At 41.7% G+C, this 24255-nt stretch overlaps 1 protein-coding gene across 1 annotated transcript; it reads left to right on the forward strand.

Moving 5' to 3' along the window:
- The first annotated feature begins 676 nt into the window (after positions 1-676).
- On the forward strand, positions 677-23856 carry TYMP (thymidine phosphorylase). The gene is made up of 11 exons (XM_075273845.1): positions 677-719; positions 9061-9091; positions 10421-10546; positions 12636-12838; positions 15819-15917; positions 18330-18459; positions 19967-20085; positions 20180-20342; positions 21235-21447; positions 23271-23411; positions 23659-23856. The coding sequence occupies exons 2-11, from the start codon at positions 9061-9063 to the stop codon at positions 23850-23852; spliced, it is 1419 nt and encodes a 472-aa protein (XP_075129946.1). The 5' UTR covers positions 677-719; the 3' UTR covers positions 23853-23856.
- The last annotated feature ends 399 nt before the right edge of the window (positions 23857-24255 follow it).

The following is a 24255-nucleotide window of genomic DNA, read 5'->3' on the forward strand; positions in this document are numbered from 1 at the left end:
AAAACTTTATAACTTTTCATTATAAGGATAACTTTTATTCCCTTAAATCGTAATATGCCTGCTGACTGTAGTCCACTGGAAGACTATGGTTTGTAATAACAGAAGCTCATACATAGTTTGCTGATTGATTTGCAAGGCAATGGTTGAGGGATTGTCAAAGGCTATAGAAAGACATACACAGAATTCAAAGATATTTTTAAAAAAAAACAAAAAAAAACCCAAACAAATATACGTAAGAACTGTGTGACAGTTAATTCACCCACAGCAACTTTAATAGACAACCGAACGAGTGAGTGCTATTCACACTGATGTCCGCCCCCTCATCCTCCAGCTCCTGATTGGACAGCAACCCTGTCCTCCAACCATGATATGAGGAAGATGCAGTCAGAAGAAGAAATCAGACAGAAAACCTTCACAGGAAGAAATAGAGTTCTTAATTTCTAAAGAAATTTTTGCACTATCGAAAAAAAATAAAAGGAGAAAGCAGGAGAAAGTTGGTTAGACAACACGACAAGTCAGCTATAGCAAACTGAAAGAAAAAAAGAACTGTGACCTGCTTACAACAAGCAAAGATCACAGCGGAGAAGAAAAAACACAGACAAGTGCTTGGTCAAAGGCTTTCCCAATAAAAACAGAGTGCAAAAAAATCATTGAGGGGCGAATCCTTGTCCGACTTAGGAAGAGTGACTTCATATATTTAGTCTACCTGAAGATCCGAGGTGAGTTGATATACCATATGTGATCCTGGATACACTGTTTGTGCTAGGTAACTTGTTATAAATCATATAGAACTAAACATCTTAACGATACACATTAACACAGGCATCAAACAATGTCAGCCTCTTCTCCACTTTGCTTCCTTTCATTTACTACACACTTATTTTACAGGTAAAAACACATTTCTTCACCTTACAAGAGTGAGAGTGACCAGTATATTTCGCTATAGTAGTATCAGATATACATATAGCATTTAATTTATTATTTTTTAACTTTTTACATCCAGTGTAAAATATACGAGTTTGTCTTTTGGTATGAGACTAGGACTAGGCTACTTTTCCTGCAAAAGCCATTGTATGTTCAAATATTGAAAGGGTTTGTAGTGTGTCCCTGAGGTTGCTGCAGTTATCAGTCATGAACAATGATGTGTTCAATGGTTATTAGTAGAGATGAGCGAACACTAAAATGTTCGAGGTTCGAAATTCGATTCGAACAGCCGCTCACTGTTCGAGTGTTCGAATGGGTTTCGAACCCCATTATAGTCTATGGGGAACATAAACTCGTTAAGGGGGAAACCCAAATTCGTGTCTGGAGGGTCACCAAGTCCACTATGACACCCCAGGAAATGATACCAACACCCTGGAATGACACTGGGACAGCAGGGGAAGCATGTCTGGGGGCATAAAAGTCACTTTATTTCATGGAAATCCCTGTCAGTTTGCGATTTTCGCAAGCTAACTTTTCCCCATAGAAATGCATTGGCCAGTGCTGATTGGCCAGAGTACGGAACTCGACCAATCAGCGCTGGCTCTGCTGGAGGAGGCGGAGTCTAAGATCGCTCCACACCAGTCTCCATTCAGGTCCGACCTTAGACTCCGCCTCCTCCGGCAGAGCCAGCGCTGATTGGCCGAAGGCTGGCCAATGCATTCCTATGCGAATGCAGACTTAGCAGTGCTGAGTCAGTTTTGCTCAACTACACATCTGATGCACACTCGGCACTGCTACATCAGATGTAGCAATCTGATGTAGCAGAGCCGAGGGTGCACTAGAACCCCTGTGCAAACTCAGTTCACGCTAATAGAATGCATTGGCCAGCGCTGATTGGCCAATGCATTCTATTAGCCCGATGAAGTAGAGCTGAATGTGTGTGCTAAGCACACTCATTCAGCACTGCTTCATCACGCCAATACAATGCATTAGCCAGTGCTGATTGGCCAGAGTACGGAATTCGGCCAATCAGCGCTGGCTCTGCTGGAGGAGGCGGAGTCTAAGATCGCTCCACACCAGTCTCCATTCAGGTCCGACCTTAGACTCCGCCTCCTCCGGCAGAGCCAGTGCTGATTGGCCGAAGGCTGGCCAATGCATTCCTATGCGAATGCAGACTTAGCAGTGCTGAGTCAGTTTTGCTCAACTACACATCTGATGCACACACGGCACTGCTACATCAGATGTAGCAATCTGATGTAGCAGAGCCGAGGGTGCACTAGAACCCCTGTGCAAACTCAGTTCACGCTAATAGAATGCATTGGCCAGCGCTGATTGGCCAATGCATTCTATTAGCCCGATGAAGTAGAGCTGAATGTGTGTGCTAAGCACACACATTCAGCACTGCTTCATCACGCCAATACAATGCATTAGCCAGTGCTGATTGGCCAGAGTACGGAATTCGGCCAATCAGCGCTGGCCAATGCATTCTATTAGCCCGATGAAGTAGAGCTGAATGTGTGTGCTAAGCACACACATTCAGCACTGCTTCATCACGCCAATACAATGCATTAGCCAGTGCTGATTGGCCAGAGTACGGAATTCGGCCAATCAGCGCTGGCTCTGCTGGAGGAGGCGGAGTCTAAGATCGCTCCACACCAGTCTCCATTCAGGTCCGACCTTAGACTCCGCCTCCTCCGGCAGAGCCAGCGCTGATTGGCCGAAGGCTGGCCAATGCATTCCTATGCGAATGCAGACTTAGCAGTGCTGAGTCAGTTTTGCTCAACTACACATCTGATGCACACTCGGCACTGCTACATCAGATGTAGCAATCTGATGTAGCAGAGCCGAGGGTGCACTAGAACCCCTGTGCAAACTCAGTTCACGCTAATAGAATGCATTGGCCAGCGCTGATTGGCCAATGCATTCTATTAGCCCGATGAAGTAGAGCTGAATGTGTGTGCTAAGCACACACATTCAGCACTGCTTCATCACGCCAATACAATGCATTAGCCAGTGCTGATTGGCCAGAGTACGGAATTCGGCCAATCAGCGCTGGCTCTGCTGGAGGAGGCGGAGTCTAAGGTCGGACCTGAATGGAGACTGGTGTGGAGCGATCTTAGACTCCGCCTCCTCCAGCAGAGCCAGCACTGATTGGCCGAATTCCGTACTCTGGCCAATCAGCACTGGCTAATGCATTGTATTGGCGTGATGAAGCAGTGCTGAATGTGTGTGCTTAGCACACACATTCAGCTCTACTTCATCGGGCTAATAGAATGCATTGGCCAGCGCTGATTGGCCGAATTCCGTACTCTGGCCAATCAGTGCTGGCCAATGCATTCTATTAGCTTGATGAAGCAGAGTGTGCACAAGGGTTCAAGCGCACCCTCGGCTCTGATGTAGCAGAGCCGAGGCTGCACAAGGGTTCAAGCGCACCCTCGGCTCTGATGTAGGAGAGCCGAGGGTGCACTTGAACCCTTGTGCACCCTCAGCTCTGCTACATCAGAGCCGAGGGTGCGCTTGAACCCTTGTGCACACTCTGCTTCATCAAGCTAATAGAATGCATTGGCCAGCGCTGATTGGCCAATGTATTCTATTAGCCTGATGAAGTAGAGCTGAATGTGTGTGCTAAGCACACACATTCAGCTCTACTTCATCGGGCTAATAGAATGCATTGGCCAGCGCTGATTGGCCAGAGTACGGAACTCGACCAATCAGCGCTGGCTCTGCTGGAGGAGGCGGAGTCTAAGATCGCTCCACACCAGTCTCCATTCAGGTCCGACCTTAGACTCCGCCTCCTCCAGCAGAGCCAGCGCTGATTGGCCGAATTCCGTACTCTGGCCAATCAGCACTGGCTAATGCATTGTATTGGCGTGATGAAGCAGTGCTGAATGTGTGTGCTTAGCACACACATTCAGCTCTACTTCATCGGGCTAATAGAATGCATTGGCCAATCAGCGCTGGCCAATGCATTCTATTAGCGTGAACTGAGTTTGCACAGGGGTTCTAGTGCACCCTCGGCTCTGCTACATCAGATTGCTACATCTGATGTAGCAGTGCCGAGTGTGCATCAGATGTGTAGTTGAGCAAAACTGACTCAGCACTGCTAAGTCTCTGCATTCGCATAGGAATGCATTGGCCAGCCTTCGGCCAATCAGCGCTGGCTCTGCCGGAGGAGGCGGAGTCTAAGGTCGGACCTGAATGGAGACTGGTGTGGAGCTATCTTAGACTCCGCCTCCTCCAGCAGAGCCAGCGCTGATTGGTCGAGTTCCGTACTCTGGCCAATCAGCGCTGGCCAATGCATTCTATTAGCCCGATGAAGTAGAGCTGAATGTGTGTGCTTAGCACACACATTCAGCTCTACTTCATCAGGCTAATAGAATACATTGGCCAATCAGCGCTGGCCAATGCATTCTATTAGCTTGATGAAGCAGAGTGTGCACAAGGGTTCAAGCGCACCCTCGGCTCTGATGTAGCAGAGCTGAGGGTGCACAAGGGTTCAAGTGCACCCTCGGCTCTCCTACATCAGAGCCGAGGGTGCGCTTGAACCCTTGTGCAGCCTCGGCTCTGCTACATCAGAGCCGAGGGTGCGCTTGAACCCTTGTGCACACTCTGCTTCATCAAGCTAATAGAATGCATTGGCCAGCACTGATTGGCCAGAGTACGGAATTCGGCCAATCAGCGCTGGCCAATGCATCCCTATGGGAAAAAGTTTATCTCACAAAAATCACAATTACACACCCGATAGAGCCCCAAAAAGTTATTTTTAATAACATTCCCCCCTAAATAAAGGTTATCCCTAGCTATCCCTGCCTGTACAGCTATCCCTGTCTCATAGTCACAAAGTTCACATTCTCATATGACCCGGATTTGAAATCCACTATTCGTCTAAAATGGAGGTCACCTGATTTCGGCAGCCAATGACTTTTTCCAATTTTTTTCAATGCCCCCAGTGTCGTAGTTCCTGTCCCACCTCCCCTGAGCTGTTATTGGTGCAAAAAAGGTGCCAGGGAAGGTGGGAGGGGAATCGAATTTTGGCGCACTTTACCACGTGGTGTTCGATTCGATTCGAACATGGCGAACACCCTGATATCCGATCGAACATGTGTTCGATAGAACACTGTTCGCTCATCTCTAGTTATTAGCAACCAAGACACATCATTAATTTTGCTTAGTTGAAGGCTGCCATCAAGAACTGTAGATATATGACAAATATTACAATCAAAGTAACCGTGTAGCCCCAGCCTTGATTTCCCAAACAAATGCCCACAGTGCTGTCCTTAAAGCATGTTACACTGTCACCACTATCTTACTGAGCATATTATAGTGATGAACCTCATACCTCTCTTATGTATGTCACTTTTGTATGTTTGGAGAAAAACAACTTTTAATTGATATGAAAATGAGGCAGTTGGTGCACTGAGGGTGGAATTTTCAACTGCCTGGAGCTCTGCTTTTGCTGCGCAGACCCCAACTATCTCCTACCTGCACCACCCTTTGCCATGGAAGCTGATCTTCCCACTGCTATGACATCACCCATCCTACATGAGCATTAAGATCAGTGCTCCAGGAGCTGAAGGCCCGCCGCCAGTGCTCCAAGTGCCTCAGTTTAATATCACTTAAAAGTTGTTTTAAAAATCCACAAAAGTTTCATAACGGTAAGCGTTTGTTACTTAAAGGGGTTGTCCGGGATAACTGAAAACCCCTACACTAATCTAAACACCCTCCTACTTTCTAAATAACATAAATAATAAGAATGTAAATTTACCCATGTGACTGCCCCAGGGACATTTTCTGATTATTGGGAGACGATCTGTTTCCCCATTTCCGTAATTGGATCGTCACTACTACTCCCATCCACTCCATTATGCTTACTTCTTCCAGCGAGACAGCTCCTCCTTCTGTACTGATTCTGCATGGTTTGCGCTTTTCTCCATACACTGTGCACACTGCTGCCGATTATCCACCTCTTCTGTGCATCCATGCATTTTCAGTAGAGGTAGATCATCACTGGAGGATAAACGCACGCACAGGCAGAATCAGTACAGGAGGCAGGGCCACCTCACAGGAAGAAGCGTGGAGGGTAAGTATATAATATGGGTCAGGGGTTGGACTGAGTAGGCAGGGAGGGGAAGGATAGCTAGAGAGACAGGGAGGGGGTATATAGGAGGGAGTGAAGAAGGAGGGGGGAGTGAGGAAGGAGAAGAGAGTGAAGAAAGAGGAGGGAGTGAGGAAGGAGGGGGAGTAAGGTGAGAGTGTGTTATATAAAGTGATTAGACGACATTATGTGTCAATGGGTATACCAAGAAGCAAACAAAATTGTTCGAATGTAGATCAGTCGAATATATAATAAAGGGAAATAAAAAATATTATTAAATAATTATAAACTATATTGAAAAATTGTATAAACAGATATATCAGTACGGTAATTAAATATTTAAAAACTGATCCAGTATCCAGATGTCCTAGTATCCAGCTAACCCAACATCCATACATGATGCCTTAACGAACTGCAATAAAAGGCACAGTTAACAAAAATATCCTAATCCTGTTGCCTATAGTACACTCCACTATAGACCCCTATAGACCTCTACAACCAAGAAAAAAAAAAAAGCAGCAACCAAAACCTAGTTTCTTATTGAGACCCCCTAGGTGCTAGATTTTGTAATAGTACTGTCCACTTGTAGTAGTCTGGTCACCATGTCTGCACCCCTACTACCCAAGTGCACCTGGTCTATTGCTCTTACCTGGACTGTAACCTCAATGTGTCAGTATTGTGGAAGCCTCTGTAGTGGCAAGCTACTGGTCCCAAATTCAATGTCAAAGCCTGTTCAGACATCTCCAATGCTTTTTTTTATGACACATACATGTTCTGACATGTAATTTCAGAGGTCATCCCGATTTAGATGAGGCCACATGGACATTCAAAATAGTAAATCACTCCTCTGTTCCGACAGTTCAGGGTGTGACCAATTTCATATAGTTGTTTCTGTTGTGAATCCATGAATACATCTTCTTCATACATTTACATACTGTACACTCCCACATGGGGGTCTCAATGCTCCCCAGCTAATCAGCTAAACTTATATTTCGGATGTGATTCTTGTTCCTGACTTTCTTTGCAAAAACGATCCAAGTTTCAGAATGTTCTGCAGTATGCCTACTTCTTGAGGGCCACAAGATACAATTCATGAGAGAAGAAATCTGCTCAGGGCTCGTTCACATCTGCACCCGATCCCCGTGGCCGTGAGCGCTGGGGAGCGTTTTGTGCTCTCCGTGGCGCAGATGTGGACCTGACCTAACACAGATAAGTTGAACCAAACATGTGTTTGTTGACTGGACCTTGCAATTGCTCTTCTGAATGATTCTGTTTTGTCAGCATCATCTTTAAAGGGGCTCTCTCATTGGCAAAAGTCATTTTTAACTAATCACATCCTTGCATAGCCTTTTGTATGTAAATTGCCTCAGTGGTTTTTGAATAAGTCCATTTTTATTCATATGCTAATTAGGCTCCAGCCAGCACAGGAAGTTACCAGCAGCAGTTCTCTCTATGCTGTTTGCAATGTGTGAGAACAGGGAGGAGGAGTCAGCAACAGCCTGTGCTGTATATACAGAAGACAGTGCACGAAAAGACTTCCGGGGTGCACTGAGAGTCTAATTAGCATATGAATAAAAACAGACATTCAAAATCTGCTGAGGCAATTTACATACTAAAGGTAGGTGTGGAATAGCCTTTCTAAAGGTGATGCAAGGATGTGATTAGTTAAAAATTACTTTTTCCAATGATAGCCCCTTTAAATGAGCTTTGATGCTTTGTCTCTTTGTACCCAAATGGACTCCCAGAACATAATACCAAACGCAGATGTGAACTGAGCCACAGATTCAGGTTCCACAGATTTATTTTGGCTATGGACGCAGAGAATCTAAAAAGGAGATTTTCTGAAGATTTGTATAGACTGCCATAGAGGATCAGGAGGGCATGGAAGACTGATGAAGTACATAGATTTTCTAATGTGATATCTGCCTGCTGGCAAAGTATATCTAATACAGGAAAAAGAAGCAGACCGTAATAGCAAAAATATGAATACGTTCTTATGACACAGATATATAAGTGTATATAAGTAATTCATTCTACAGAAATGTGGCTGTTTTCTAAAGTGGTGCGTCTAATGGCAACATACCATTATCACCTGACTCTATAGGTTACAAAGCAGCATTTATTTTTCATACATCAGAAGAAATTGGGTGCAATACTGTAACAAAAAACTCCAAACAGGAATATATACCTTGTCTTGTTACGATATTAAATGAGAATAGAGGTGATAAATAAATGAGCAAAAGCGTAAGCAGATCAGGATGTGACACAGGAAACTGACATTTTATACATTAACCACACAAGTGCATGGGTATTGAGCAAAGTCTTTATTCGTTTGTTTTGCTTACTCATACATTGCCATCGCGGGCAGCGCTCTCGGTGGCGCTATTCTAAATCTGAGTAGTGTACTACAGTAATGAGTAGATCACTATAATACCGTATGCAGCTTCTGATATCCTGGCTGCAGTGTCTAGCCAAGGTTAAAAAAGACGTATGTGTAATCCTTCAAATAGGATGGTGTGTTACCTCAGCTTCCATATTACGCTAGGTTCACACTAGCGTTCCGGTCTCTGTTCTCAGCTTTCCATCTTCTGCATGCAGAAGACGGAAAGCTGTCAGAGCGAGTCCGGCCGTGAGTGGAAGTGAGCGTTTTATGCTCTCCACCGCGAAACCAGTTTTTTAAAATCGGACACAGAGTACTGCATGTCCGACTCTGTGTCCGATTTTTAAAAAACAGTTTCATGGCGGAGAGCATAAAATGCTCACCGCCGCTCACGGCCGGACACCTTTCAAACCCATTCAAATGAATGGGTATGAAAGAGTCCTGCAGGTTTCCGTCTCCTGCTCAGTTTTGTGCAGGAAACGGAAACCTGCAGAACGAAGACCGGGCGCAGATGTGAACGAGCCCTTACACAGGAAGCTGAGGTATTATATGTTCAATGTCATTAAAATATTTTACTGTCACACACCAGCACTATAGAAATAAACAGCTTATAACCTGATGTACATTGATGTTATGTCATTTGTTTCTGCTTATTTTTCAGATGTCGTCTATATCAGTTAACGGAGGCGAAGGTAACATTTATAATATTAGGCTAAGTTCACATGACCATCATTATAGTCTATTTCTCTTAAATGATGATAAATTAGACTTACGTTAGGTTCACACTAGCATTGGTCTCACCAAACGAATCAGAGAACGTTTGCTAAAAAAGCGGTTACCTGCAGACACTATAGACTATAATGGGGTCCACTGGGTGTCTGGTTTTAGTATAAAACCAATAGAGAGAAAAGTCCTCTGTGCAAGACTTGTCTGTCCAACAGTTTGAGGCCGAATCTGCTGCAGACTCTCTTACGGAGACTCCAATGTAGATGTGAACCTTGCCGTTATCTGAAAAGTTAGTGAAAGCTTTAAGCATGTACGGTTTGCAGATAGATAAGAGATTGGCTGCAGTCCCTATAAAACTGTTCTTATTACCTTCATAGCAGATAACTTATGACAGTGTCCTTACCAGCCTTCTTAAGCAGCCTCCTATGTGAATCATTTCAACAGAGAGCCTTTACATCTAGCTAGGTTTCAGAGATCTGGCGCTCACCACATCATAATAAGGCCCTGCTACAGACAAATATCGGGGGCTGACTGGCGAATCTCTACAGTAACACTTGTATACTCTCATACACATGTACTTTATAACAAATTAGCTTGTTTTTACCATCAGAAAGTGTTACATTTCCCACTACATTTGCTACATCATTGATATGGCTGAAATTTATTATATTTTGAGCATAGCTATATAGTGTGCATTTCTATATAATGTACATCCACCTTTGAGGACAGTATGGATTAAGATCTAGTACTGACAATACTAAGTAGTGCTTGCTATAGCTGTATTAGCTGTGTCTAACTTTGCAATGCTTCACAATAAGCTTTTTGGGCTCAATATCCCTGTTTCTGGATCTTGTTAAAGGGGCCATACCACAAAACATATTTAACCTCTATCATAGCATAGAAGATAAATACATCTAATACATTTGGGTTATTGGCTTTCATATACAATTATTTTTTGTGTACATACAATTCCAAATAAATATTAAACTTTTTATTCTCAAGAACACCTTGAGAGTCAGTTGTTGTGGTATTCAACAATATGGAAGATATGTGTAAGTTTTAGTAAATAGGGTTCATTCTGCAATTTATAATTTTTGTTGGCCGCCATTTTGGGGCCATTTTCATGGTGAAAACTGTATAGATTGGATAGTATTCTCATATTGAACGTTAAAGGAGAACAGTAACGCTCTAGTCTAATATTTCAGAAGTAAAAACAGAACTACTATAATAACCAACGTATAACATTAACACATTTTTACCTCTTATATTGTTTATTTTTCTGGTTTCTTTCCAAGATGTGTCCCAGTTTCGTATTGCTGATGTCATTGCAAAGAAACGTGAGGGCTTACCACTGTCTCCGCAAGAGATCAGACATGTGGTAGAAGCAACAATGACTGGCCAAGCTCAAGACTGTCAGCTAGGTAACTAAACCAATACAAAGTGTGATAGAAACATAGCTGTAGCATGCGGATCTCTATAAGATATTTGTAAACCTACAAAAATCCACACACTACAGATTATTACGTTTCTGTCCACATCTGCGTTGGTTTATTTAGTTTTTCGCCATAGTGTAGAGTAGTGGGATTATTGTCCCTGTTTACGGGGCTCTCAGCAGGTGTGGGTGCTGCTGGGTAGGTTTTCTATACCTTCTTGGGGACATATTTGGCAGAAGTAGCTTTCTCGTATAGAGTAGAGTCTCCCGTATAGGGTGAAGCCTAACCTTCAAACAAATCTGCAGTGTTTTTTTGGTTTTACAGCTAGATTTGTTTTCTCTGGAAAATGGCATATGTAGAATTCAAGAGGCACAAAGTCAAGGTTAGGTAAGCCAAAAGTGTGGCAATAGATGTTTATGTTGTTTCTGCCCACTATCTCTTATTACTGTCCTATATATAAGGAGAGAATATGTCTGTAGACCATAGACAGATTGTTAGACTATAACTATTAGCCATGACTATTTCTTTGTAGTGTTGATATAGCCATATGAGTGATTGTTTTTGTGCAATAGGCAATTTAGCATATTGATCAATTTTTATTAACTCTCACTTAGTGAAATGGCCATAAAAAATTAGTTTTGCCATCCTTTTTTTTTATGTTCAAGTTTTGCATGGTCTATCATACATGACATGTCACCAGTGGTGTAACTAGAAAAGATAAGGCCCCATAGCAAGCTTTTCGCTGGGGCCCGTCTCTCCAAACAGTATAAAACACCCGTTACTAGCCCCCACACAGTATAACCCTGTAACAATCGATTAAAATAATATAATGCCCCTTATCAGGCCCTAATACAGTAATAACCATTGTGACAGGCCGCCACACCATACAGTGCTCCTCAAAGGTGATTTTCACTTACCTTTTCCTGCCCCTGTCCACGGCCGACTCATCTTAGGTCCTCAGGGGGCAATGCATATTCTGCCATCATCCAGGATGTCATAGGTGGCAACCTCTATAGGCATAAGGGAAAGCAGTGGGCAAGACCTGGGAATGGTAAGTGAAAATCACCTGCTGGAGTAATCCAGTGGGTAATGTCCTATTTAAAAAAAAAGACTTGGGGGGGATGACAGGGCGCGCTAAGTTCACAAGCCCCATAGTAGCTGCTATGGAAGCTGTGGCAGTAGTTATGTCCCTGCATTGTCACCTTTATTCTGAGAGTCAGTATGAGTATGGTATTGCCATGTGGGTATTATGGACGCATCAATACCAAAAATGGCTATTTTTTCAGTAAAAATATTGAGAAAATGCCTATTTTATTTTTTATTTAATACTTTTCTTTTAATTACACTTTTCTTTATACTTATTCATTTCTCTTGTGGTTCCAACACAGAGGAAACAAAGCACTAAACATTTATTGCTGAAATCAATTGTTTGTCCATATAGTGAGTAACGCTGTTATTTAAACACAAAGCTGTAGAAGATTGATGGCAGAACCATTTTTCCATATTCATAGTTGCCCTGAGTTTTGGGACCTCAATGTCACACATATCCCTATTTACTCTAAATTCCCTAATACAGTATGTTACTTTATAATGTGTTTTGTAAGAAAACAACTCATATACCACAGACTAGTGGAAGCTTAAACATAACTTTTAAATGGATAATAACATAAAATAGAATGATGGTTATCGACAATTGGTCTGTGGTACCTCCACCACAATTAAACTCACTCCAGTGATGCAACAGGGACAATTTCTTGGTTGAAGAGTCAATGGTTTGGGGTAGGGAGGGGAAGCAAATTGTGCAGTTCCTATAGTCACCCTCACCAAACTAGTGATAGAAAATGACTATACTTACCAAGATAATGTTTAACTGTTGAATAAGTACATTTCCCCTTTTGCATCACAAAGAGATTCAGAGAGAGATTTTGAATATCCATTGTTCTATTTTTTTATTTAGTTAAAAGTTCTATATTAGTTTACATGAGTCACTGATATGTGTCTTGAAATATGGGGGTTTGAATGATAAATGACGTATCTTTTACTACTAGTCAGCCATATTGTATATTCGTATTTCTAGGCGCTCTGCTTATGGCAATCCGTCTTAAAGGAATGAATCCAGAAGAAACAATGACTTTGACAAAGGAAATGGTGACCTCTGGCTCTGTGCTCAATTGGCCAGAGGAATGGAGTGGTTTGCTGGTCGACAAACATTCTACAGGAGGAGTTGGGGACAAAGTGAGCCTACCACTGGCTCCAGCACTCGCTGCCTGTGGTTGCAAGGTATTAGTCCACAGTGTCTTGCCACCAAAGATAGGCATCTATTGTATCAGATCAAGTATTAAAGAAACATAAATTGGGAGTGCTACAACCAAGAAGCAAATAATATTCTGCTGACACCACCTTAAATAAATACTCAGGAATTATTATTCACCATATTTCTAGATCTCATATTGCCCAATCTTCAACTACCATGATGCTTTAGACCAGGGGTAGGGAACGTACGGCTCTCCAGCTGTTGCAAAACTACAACTCCCAGCATGCATACTGGCTCTGCTGTTCTGGGAACTCCCATGGAAGTGAATGGAGCATGCTGGGAGTTGTAGTCTCACATCAGCTGGAGAGCCAAAGGTTCCCTACCCCTGCTTTAGACTGACAGTCCTGCATATTGTTTGCTTCCACCATTCATTTCTAGGTTTAATGTATGATAATCCCAGATGTTGTAGTGGAAATCTAACAGTCAGACCAAACCTGTAAAATCCATGGCTTTATCGAAGATCCATTTATAAGCAATGTATCAGCATCATAGAACAAAAACAAAATTATCTGACATGTTTTGGACTATACAAACAGCCCTTACTCATAGACTGACAAATATGGCTCATACATATCTCCGGCTTACATCCATAAATCATTTCTAGGTTTAGTGTATGCTAACCATTCATTATTCAATACTGTTTTACCAGTACATGAAGTGTGACTGTAAATATATTACTTATCTTGTGCTGAGGTGTAATCCAGTGCTATTCTGCAGGATTGCAGCAACTTCAAATACATATCCTAATCTGCATCAAAGAAACATACAGAACAGGAGGAATTTGTGGCAGATATGTCTTAAAATGACTCCATAAATGAATCCATCCTAAATCTCACAGGGATTCTGCAAGTCACCATACAGGCTTTATACACATTTTAGTGTGTACCTTAGACCATATCCTCAAACTCCATGTCCCAATTCTTAGCTCACATCAGGTGAGGAAGAAGGGCCATAACATTTGCCACTATGGATCTACCAGTCTCATGAGGCCTCGGCACAGCATAACATGAGCAGATAGAGACAGTATGATCTCTGCCTGCTGGGGGACAATGTAATGTTCCTTCTGTCTATATTTTCCCCAAATAATCTAAGAGGCCAGAAGTATATGGTCAGCGAGGCTGAGTTGTAAGCACTTTCACTGTGTGTGTGTGACAGGAGCCTGTCTAGTTTTCAGCCGCAGCTGTGATATGAGTTTTTGCCTCCCTGTGAAGAGTCTGTGCATATGGTCCATGCAGTTTTAGGAAGTTGCGTGACATCGTGTCAGAATAAGATGACCTGAGCCAACTGAAGGGTCTCAACTAGAGATTAGTTGCATAGTTATTGGTGTACTCGGTTGAATACCACACGGTAAACGCAGTAAAAATTTGATTCCCCTCCCACCTTCCCTGGCCCTTTTTTACACCAATAACTATGTAGGGGAGGTTTTCGATTGAATACTACTCGCTCATCTCTAGTCTCAACAATTTTCAGATAGAAAGGAATAATAAATTATACATATTATGCTAGGTTCACACTAGCGTTCGGGTCCCCGTTCTGAGCTTTCCGTCTTCTGCCGGCAGAAGACGGAAAGCTGTCAGAGCAGGTCCGGCCGTGAGCGGTGGTGAGCGTTTTATGCTCTCCGCCGCGAAACCGATTTTTTAAAACCGGACACAGAGTACTGCATGTCCGACTCTGTGTCCGATTTTAAAAAAACGGCTTTGCGGCGGAGAGCATAAAACGCTCACCACCGCTCATGGCCAGACATCTTTCAAACCCATTCAAATGAATGGGCATGAAAGAGTCCAGCAGGTTTCCATATCCTGCCTCTGTTTTGTGCAGGAAACGGAAACCTGCAGAACGGAGATCGGGCGCAGATGTGAACGAGCCCTTATGGGGAAAACATTATTGTTATTTCTATAATTTAATGGAACTTATCAAAGCAATTGATCTTACAGGTGGATAAAATCAGATGAATGTTTATGTAGAAGCGATGTCACAGCAAAAAGAGATTTAGAGGTAGAGATCGTTTAGGAAAAATAATCAAATAAGTGAAATAAAACAACGCGGCCAAGGAGGCTTTCCGAAAGAGGAAGAGAATCCCAAAAACGGGTTCTTAAGCTAAATTTCTGGCAACCAGCCATCAGTACATCCTCTTATAATCGCCATCACTCTCGTAAAATAATTAGCATAATGATACATATGACATTAGTTAACTCTAAACAATATTATTTGGCCTAAACATCAGAGCTGTCTCTCTTCATGGTAATCTATCTAATGTTTAGCCTACTAGTTTCATAACAACCAAGTTTTCTGGACTTGGTAGATAATAAGTAATTAGATCATAGCAGAACATTCTTGAGAAGGACATAGAAACAAATGTTATTAATACAGGAATCAGCAGAATACAGATATACCACAAGAATACAAGATATTACCAAATATGTTTATCAGTAATGAACTCTGTACTGTCTGGTGGGCAGTGTCAGGTCTAAGCAGACAAGAAAGCGTGGTTCAGAGATAAAGTGGGAGCCTGTAATGGGGACAGTATACCATATGGGGGCCTGCAATGGGGATAGTATACTGTATAGAGCCAATAAAGACACAATACGCAGTGTGTGTGTGTGTGTGTGTGGGGGGGGATCAGTAAACAGCCGTTTAGTGTGTGGAGGCCAGTATAGGGGGCTCAGTCAAAAGCTTGCTCTATTGGGCCCTTTCTCTCCTAGTCATGCTGCATATGAGACACAAAAACAGCACGTATTGCTTGGGAACAGAGGGGCTAGAGAAATTGTGTGGGAACAAGTGGAACTTCGCCTATTAATGCAAAGAGGAGGTGGTGAAAGGTAATCTTTGAGACAATTTTCATGTACAGATAACACAAATCATCCCTAGGGTCATCTGTTTGAGCCCAAATAGTTGGTTGCCTATACAATCCATGCTATTTGTAATATCTTGCTGTCTTTCTGTAAGGTTCCAATGATCAGTGGCAGAGGACTAGGGCACACTGGAGGAACTCTGGATAAGTTGGAGTCAATTCCAGGTTTTAGCTCACAGCAGAATCCTGAACAGGTATGTGAAATAAATTTGTCAGCAGAGAAATTGTTTAGAACCGGTTCTTGTAGGGAACATTCTGCTGATGAACATCATATAGCGGAGCCTTTATATAGCCAGATAGATGTACCATTCCCACAAAGAATGTGAATCTCTGCTGAAAACTCTGCTCAGTGCTGCCCCTCTACACCTGAATGACAGTCTATTCACATCCTCCAGCTAATACGCTAATCATCAATGTATTGAACACAGCGATCAGCTCAATAGCCTAAGTATGTGAAGATGCTGTCAATCAAGTGTAGAGAGATGGTGCTCGACTGGGTTTTAGTGCAGATTAAGATCTGTGAAAGGAACCCTTAGAGGCTGATACACACCTCTGTTGTACTTCTGCTATATGATGTTGTCACCATAATGTGCCTACAATGTTCGGTGGTTGGATTAAGATTGATTTCCCTAATGACAGACTCCATTGAAATAGGAGATGTCACTGCTCCTGAAATATCTGTTTTTGTAAGCAATTGTACTTCTGATGAAATAACAACGCTGGAATATCATTTCTTAGAACTCTATCTTGTCCTGTTCCCCTGTATCCCTACTCAGCTGTATAAATAAATTGACAACTGGGAGTTGCCTGTTGGTGATGTATCTGCACATTCTGACACAGTCTGATCAGCGCTGTCAATATAAGGCTGCAGACACACCGGATGTGGTCATAGCCAGATTACCTGCTGCCATCTACAGTAGCAACACTCTGCCTGATTAGGACATTAAAATATAAAGTTTGTTAGAGTATTGCTTAAAAACCAAACAATCTAAATCTGCACTCCAAAATCCACAAAGCACTCCTGCACATCTGCGCCCGGCTGTGTGCCCAAACTGCAGTTTATGCCCACATGACACTGTTGTAACCAGAATAATGTATTTAACAATGTTATATGTGGCTATAAGCTGTTGTTTGGGAACACATCTGGGTACAGAAGGGAAGGAGTGTTATTTAGTTTTTGGAGCACAAAATTAGATGTTTTTGCTTTTTGGCCGCCATTACTTTTTTCCAGAGCCCCTGAAATGCCAGTAATGAGGAATCCCCTGACACATGACATGGAAACTGCACCCCTGAAGGAATTTATCAGCTGTGCATTCATTTCTAGAACCTAAGTTAATGCTACACTCAAAGGTTGAAAATACTCGCTACACCGCTTCATAAATCAATTGAGGGATGTCATTTCTAAATTGGGGTGACATGTCTGCGGATTCAACTTTACTGGAAATTCTGGGGTTCTGCAAAAGTGGCATCAAGTCCAAAACCAAACTGTGCTGCAAAAACCAAATAGCGCCCCTTGTCTTCTATACCTGCTTGTGTTTCCAAACTGCAGTTTATATCCACATATGACATTGTTAAATATGTTATCCTGGGTACAACAAAGTCATACATGTGGGCATAAATTGCTGTTTGGGAAGCAGATGTGAAGGAGGGCTATGTAGCTTTTGGAGCGCAGATTTAGATTATTGGATTTTTGGATGCCATGTCACTTTTGCAGAGACCCTAAAATGGACCCTACAAAATGGGGTCACTTCTTGGAGAATTTCAATTTATTGGCACCTCTAGGGCTCTGCAAAAACAATATGGTGTCCAGAAACCAGTCTCTCTAACTCTATACTCCAAAAGAAAAAAAAAACTTAGTGCTCCATCCCTTCTGAACCTTGCTGTGTTCCCAAACGGCAGTTTACTCCCACATAAACAACTTTTCTTGTACTTGGGATAACCCTTAAGTTTTAGGACATAAAGGGGTCTATTGACGCAAAGGGGTCACAACATATTGGGCACTGAAATGACATATTTCTTTCAAAATTTCACTTTGCATATTAAATTGTTGGGAAGTAGAGATGAGCGAACACTGTTCGGAACAGCTGTTCCGAACAGCACGCTCACAGCACGCTCCCATAGAAATGAATGGAAGCGGCCGGCACGCGGGGGGTTAAGCGACCGGCCGCCGGCAAAGCGTACGTGCCAGGTGCTTCCATTCATTTCTATCGGAGCATGCTGTTCGGATCGGCTGATCCGAACAGTGTTCGCTCATCTCTATTGGGAAGCACTCTGGAGCTCAAAAGGAAAATAGTCCTTGAGAAATTCCTTGAGGGTTATTTCTAAAATGGAGTCATATTTAAGGGGTAAATTATTTAATTTATCCCCGGGCCTCTGCAAATGCCCCCCAGTGCAAAGTAAATGTCTAAATTAGGCCTAAAACGTACACAATGTTCTTTCACTTCTGAGCCCAGTCCTATTTCCAGGCAGAAGAATAGGGCCGCATGTAGGGTATTTCCAAAATCAGAAAACGGAGCATAACTAGAGAACAGACCTTGTACAGTGCCAAAAGATGAGCATTGGGCACTGAAATAGCAGAAAAATTTAAACTTTCATTTTGTTTGCAGATGCTGGAAATCCTACATTCTGTTGGTTGCTGTATAGTTGGACAATCTAAGAACCTTGTGCCAGCTGATAAAATCTTTTATGAGATGCGAGATGTAACAGCAACAGTGGACAGTCTGCCACTTATAACAGGTAGAATATGTTATGCTCGACACACTATTTTTACTGTTTTAGCCAGTCTTACACTGTATTCACATTTTGTGGACGTGTAAAGTCTGTGCCTTTAATGGACACCAGACCCAACACTGCAGACGAGCTGAAGGCTGGATCATCGACGCCAACAACACGCAAAGTCGCGGGCAAAGGCTAGTATAATAAATATATGGGTTTCACTTTTTAAATTGAATTACTAAAAAAAAAATGAACTTTTTGATGATATTCTAATTTATTGAGATGCACTTACATTTCCCATTCCTTTTGTAGCCATTCTTAGCTTTGGCACAAAACGTGGGGCATCAGCTGTAGAGCGGTTTTAAATGTAACGGTTTTTAGAAAAAACTCTCAGTTTTCATGGCAGATTTGATGTAGTTTTCTTTTTTGTTTTTTGGTTTTTTTTTTTAACCAAAGTCAGAAATAGATCCTGTAGGAATGAAAAATATAAAGGAAGAAAAAAAAGCTAAAAAAATGGCATATAACAGTCAGTGCAAAGTGGATGGAATTCTAGCAAATCCCATCCATACCTTGCAAAAAATACATGAAGTGGACACGCTGTGATGTCCAAAACAGTTATGATTTTGGAAATTGCAGCATATCAATTATATCTATAGAAGCCTCTGTGGACTTTCTGTGAAAAGCGCTGCGGGAAGACCTGCAATGCATTGCCGCTGCTTTTTTCCCCACAGTGTTTTTTTGCTGTGGCCTGCTACATGGGGCCTTAGCTTTACGCTGTTTTTGCTGCATTTTTTTCCTCACCTTCTACAAGTCAATGATAAAATCACATTTCTTGCGTAAAATGAACAATAATGCACACCCCTACAGTTTTTTCTAGCAATATGTGAATGAGATTAAACAAAATCTCATCCACTTTTCTAGGGCTATAAAATTCTGTATTTTCTCTGCTTGGTTTTAGCAACATGTGACATTAGCCTTAAAAATCCATTTTCTGACATTTATGTACGATATGATGTACAGGAGTAAAAACTATACATTTTCTTTATCTTTCATAGCAAGTTCTTTTAGTATTTCAGCTGTCAGGGATAACACCTTATTGCAGATGACTATGTGATTAATAAAACATCATATTATTTTCCTTTTATAATAAACTAATACAAAATATTACCTACAACGAGTCCTTAGAAGAATGCACTGACCATAAAGGCTCCTGAGCATCCTCCCCTTTATAAGTGACATTTGGGTCCATTTACATGGAGTTTTTTGGCGCTGATTTTAACACTGAATCTGCACCAAAATCCACATGGGAAAAAAAAAACCCTTTGAAGTCAAAGGGAGCTTTTATTCCACGTGGATTCTGACGCAGATTCAGCGTCAAAATCAGGGCCAAAAAACTCAGTGTGAATGGACCCTTAGAGCATTGAGAGACTGTGATGCTCCTCAACATTTAACATCTCACCGCCACCTCCTCTATTTGCTAGCATTGTAGACTCGTCAATGTCTTTTATACCAATTTGTTTTCATGCAGCTTCCATCATGAGCAAAAAGGTGGCCGAGAATCTTTCTGCATTAATTTTGGATGTAAAGTTTGGTGCAGCAGCTCAAAGTCCAACCATAGAAGAAGCAAAGCATCTAGCACATAGTCTTGTAAGTGCGTATAGGAACCTAAGACGTTCCAACTATTTTCAACAACATAAATTTCCTGTTTCAGTTTTCACATAAGACTTTTTATTTCTAACAGGTAAATGTTGGCGACTCTCTGGGAATCTCTACCGTTGCTCTTATTACTAACATGGATTCCCCAATTGGTCGCTGCGTGGGAAACAGCCTTGAAGTAATAGAAGCCTTAGAGTGTTTGGAGGGCCATGGGCCTGAAGACCTCAGAGAGCTTGTGCTTCGTGCAGGTCATATAATGTATTCTAATGTATTCTGCTAGAACTGCCACTTTATTAGCAGAAAGTTCTCCATACATCTTAAATGGTTTTCTGTGAGTTTATTAAAAGCCTATCCTTAGGATTAGCCATAAATATCTGATCAGTTCGAGAGAGCGTCTGACCTGTGCCTGGAGCTGCTGTCGGCCTCCTGCACATTAGATATTTGTAGTCTATCCTAAGGGTATAAAAGTAACTCCCAAAAAACTTAGGCAGATGTTTAGGTTTTTTGATGTAGTATTTATAGCCACAACCAGGACTGGTTTAAACAAAAAAAAGAGAGAGAGAGAAAACATCTACCACCTTCCCCTTTATTATCCAAATCTGGTTTTGACTGAATGTGTCCTTACCCTCAAAGTAGATGATACATGTAATGAAACAATTAAGAGAACCCGTCAGCCTAGCCAACAGGTCAAATTCTTACAGTCCCATCAGTAATAGTTCTGGTGTATCTATTGTTACAAATTTGCATGGTGCCATTGATCCCTCTGTTATTACGCCTGGAAAAATATGAAAAAGTATACACCTAAGTGTTGCTATACCTCTTGGCTGTATGGTGTGTCCAACAAGTGCTGACCTAGTCATACTATTCAGATACATGGTATGTAAAAAAGTGAAGTAGTAACACTCAGCTCTCAATTTATTTATACATTTCCAAGAGGAGGAACAGAGGCACAGCTTAACTACAAGTGCATAGAGCTCTTTTTTCATGGGGAATAATTCTGGAGAGTCAACATGTTCTACATAAAGGAAATACCAAGATTTTTACTACTTTCTCAATGAATATGTGTTCCCTATGTAGTAAAGAAATTCCTAAACTTATAACAGTGCATGAGTACATTGTACTGACCTTATATATGAACAGGTGGCTATCTCCTCTGGCTTTGTGGACGGGCTGAATCAGAGATACAAGGGGAAGAAAAAATTGCCAGTGTCTTACGTGATGGATCGGCTCTGCAGTGTTTCCGAAAAATGCTGGAAGCACAGGGTGTGAAACCTGACATAGCAAGAACTATCAGCTCTAGCAGCAAACTGGGGAAGACATCTCATATTGAAGAACTTAAAGTTTATAAAACGGGTTAGTATATTGTTAAGCTTATAGTAACACCTTGGTATAAAGATGTATAGAAAATATTGTATTGGTAGAGTGTCGAATCAGAGCATGGATATCAGGGCCAGAGCTGTAGGGATAGTAGAGGTAGCAGATGCTACTGGACAATGTGGGGGTCCTAAAGGTCCCTATGGACCATAAAGTAAACCAGTATTCTCAATGGCACAATATATATAGCGGCTCCATTACAGATTCTGAATTGCGGCCTAGGAGCTTCAAAATACACCTCTGGAAAAAAAGCTTCCATAACTGTGGGTTTGTTACACTGTAAGTTAAGCTACATTCAGGCAACTGAGATGTAAAACAGCCATGAAAAGCGTCCATTATTCATGGCTGTCTTACACCCGATGTATACCCATTTGCACTGATCCATCATACATTTCAGTTTATGGAGGGATCCAGGAAAACAGCCAAAAATAGTACATGACGTAAATGCCAACAATCCAGTCACTGACGTTGAAATCAATGCTGTCATGTAATGTCTGTTAAAAAAACAGATGTCATGGAGCCATTAATCCTTAGGCTGGTCTTACACGGCCATAATGTAAGTGAGGGTTTTCAATTGCGGACTATTTGTGGACACATTATATTCAATGTGGCCTCTTACACCACCGGGTATTTTATCTGTAGTGTGGCCAGGCCGCAACCGTGGTTCGCATTTTATAGAACATGTTCGGAATGGCTGTGAATTGCGGCACTGCATGGACTCGCCCATAGAATTCTATGGGCGAGTGCGGCAGGACACGGACGTCTGCGGAGTCTATGTTGCTGATCAGCAACTAGTGTTGCTGATCGGCAACTTGTGGACTGTGCATTCAATACGGTCGTGTCAGAGCAGCCTTAGTTGTGTGAATGTAACTTTAAAGACAGCAAAACACTGACTCAGATCTGTTTTTAACTGATGCAAAATGGACTGTCATCCATTTCACATTTGTTAAAAACCGATCACTTGGATTAATAAAAAAAAAAGACCAATGGAATTACGTTGTTTTCACTGACAGTTAAAAACCAATGCTAAAGTGATCACAACCAAAACTGCCATCAAAAACAGGAAAAAAGAAACTGCTGTCAAAAACAGAAAAACAGAACAGAAGCCACACTGACGTCAAAACAGACATTGATATCAGTTTTCGGGTGCCTTTACATGGCGTTTATGCTCGCTCATTCTGAACGTAAAAATCGTTCAGAGTGAGCCGCATAAAAAACAGATCCCATTGACTTCAATGGGTGCTGGCATACGCGCGTATCACATTGAAAGCAATAGGTAAAAAAGCCTCCCACTGAGTTCAATGGGTAGCGCGCGTATGCCAGCACCCATTGAAGTCAATGGGATTAGTTTTTTAAGCTGCTCACTCTGAACGATTTTTAACGTTCAGATTGGGAGAGCGTAAACTCCATGTGAAGCCTCCCTTTGATGGATGAATTGATGAGATCCATCAAAAACATCATGTGCAATAGGCTTTTAACACAACAGCAGCACAAACTGACAAAGTAGATATATAATTGAAAAGGTATGTGCGCAAGGCTCAGAGTCAAAAGAAAAATAAACCAGTGGGGTTTGTGCACACTAAAATACAACTTTTATTCGTATCACTAAAAGTCTTGTGTATTCATTGATTAAAAACGTTCCAAATAAACATTTGGAACAGAAGCACAAACCCTATATTTTTCCACTTTTTCTTTAGGTGATCAGTAAGTTATTGTTGTTTGTATTTTTTTTTTTAATTTTGAAGTAATTTGATAGAATGTGACTAATTCATTTAATAATTTGATTATATGTCTATATCAAGGTACGGTGGGGTTAATCCAGGCCAGACCAATTGCTGACGTCCTGAATGCACTTGGGGCTGGAAGAAAGAAAGCTACAGATACAATTAACCATAGTGTTGGAGCAGAGCTGCTTGTGAGAGAGGGGCAGCATGTAGAGAAAGGTAAAGTGTATAATGTCCTCTTCTCTTATGTATCTGCCATTATCCATAACAGTTTATGGCTGCCATATTCTTATGTGGTAGCTGTTGTCAGCTGCCAGTCTGCAAAGGTGCAAGTGGCATGTGATGAACAGATGCTACCATTACTTCTAACTTCAATATATTCTCAATATACATGCATTTTTATAATATTGTAATAATACGATATGAGAGAAATACTTACATTGTTCTATACCTTTCTCCACATCAGGAGCCCCCTGGATTCGGGTCTACTATGACGAACCGCTTCTTCAAGACAAAGATCGGCAGACCCTTCAGAATGCTCTTTGTATTTCAGAGCAACCCCCGTTTATCCCTGCACCTCGTGTGAGGGATATTATTTGTGCTCAGCGCAAGGCGGCAGAGCATGGTGACACTGTACGCAGACAAGGGGAGATCAGCTGAGGGTCTACTTTACCATTTTATTTTATTTATATAGTTATATAACAAAGGCTTACAACTTGAAATAACTTATAAAGTGAACCTCTGGGCGGATCTTTATTTGTAGTGCAGAATGAATTCAGGGACAGGCAGAATAATATAAAGTGCAGCTTCAACCAATAGCTACATAGGGTCACAGAGAAGTAAATAATGGAGCTGGTATGTTACATGGCCCTAGTAAGCCCATAATACTAATGACAGAAAACTGCCTAGAGTTTCACTTTGCACACTTGTAATGACCTATGAAATGTTGTAAAAAGTGTATTAAATAACAAAGTTTCACCAACTCATGATTCTCCAGTCCATCATATGTATTGGGAAAATCAGTTTGCTGGGTGTTAGATTCCCTTTTGTCAAATCATTTCTT

Source organism: Leptodactylus fuscus, chromosome 5 (genome assembly GCF_031893055.1).
Source record: "Leptodactylus fuscus isolate aLepFus1 chromosome 5, aLepFus1.hap2, whole genome shotgun sequence".
NCBI classification, from domain to species: domain Eukaryota; kingdom Metazoa; phylum Chordata; class Amphibia; order Anura; family Leptodactylidae; genus Leptodactylus; species Leptodactylus fuscus.

Bases quoted from the DNA above. Each gene is read 5' to 3' on its own strand.
- TYMP (XM_075273845.1), top strand. From the start codon at position 9,061: ATGTCGTCTATATCAGTTAACGGAGGCGAAG. The intron at 10,547-12,635 runs GTAACTAAACCA...TCGTATTTCTAG, and splicing joins AGCTCAAGACTGTCAGCTAG to GCGCTCTGCTTATGGCAATC. The intron at 21,448-23,270 runs GTTAGTATATTG...GTCTATATCAAG, and splicing joins ACTTAAAGTTTATAAAACGG to GTACGGTGGGGTTAATCCAG.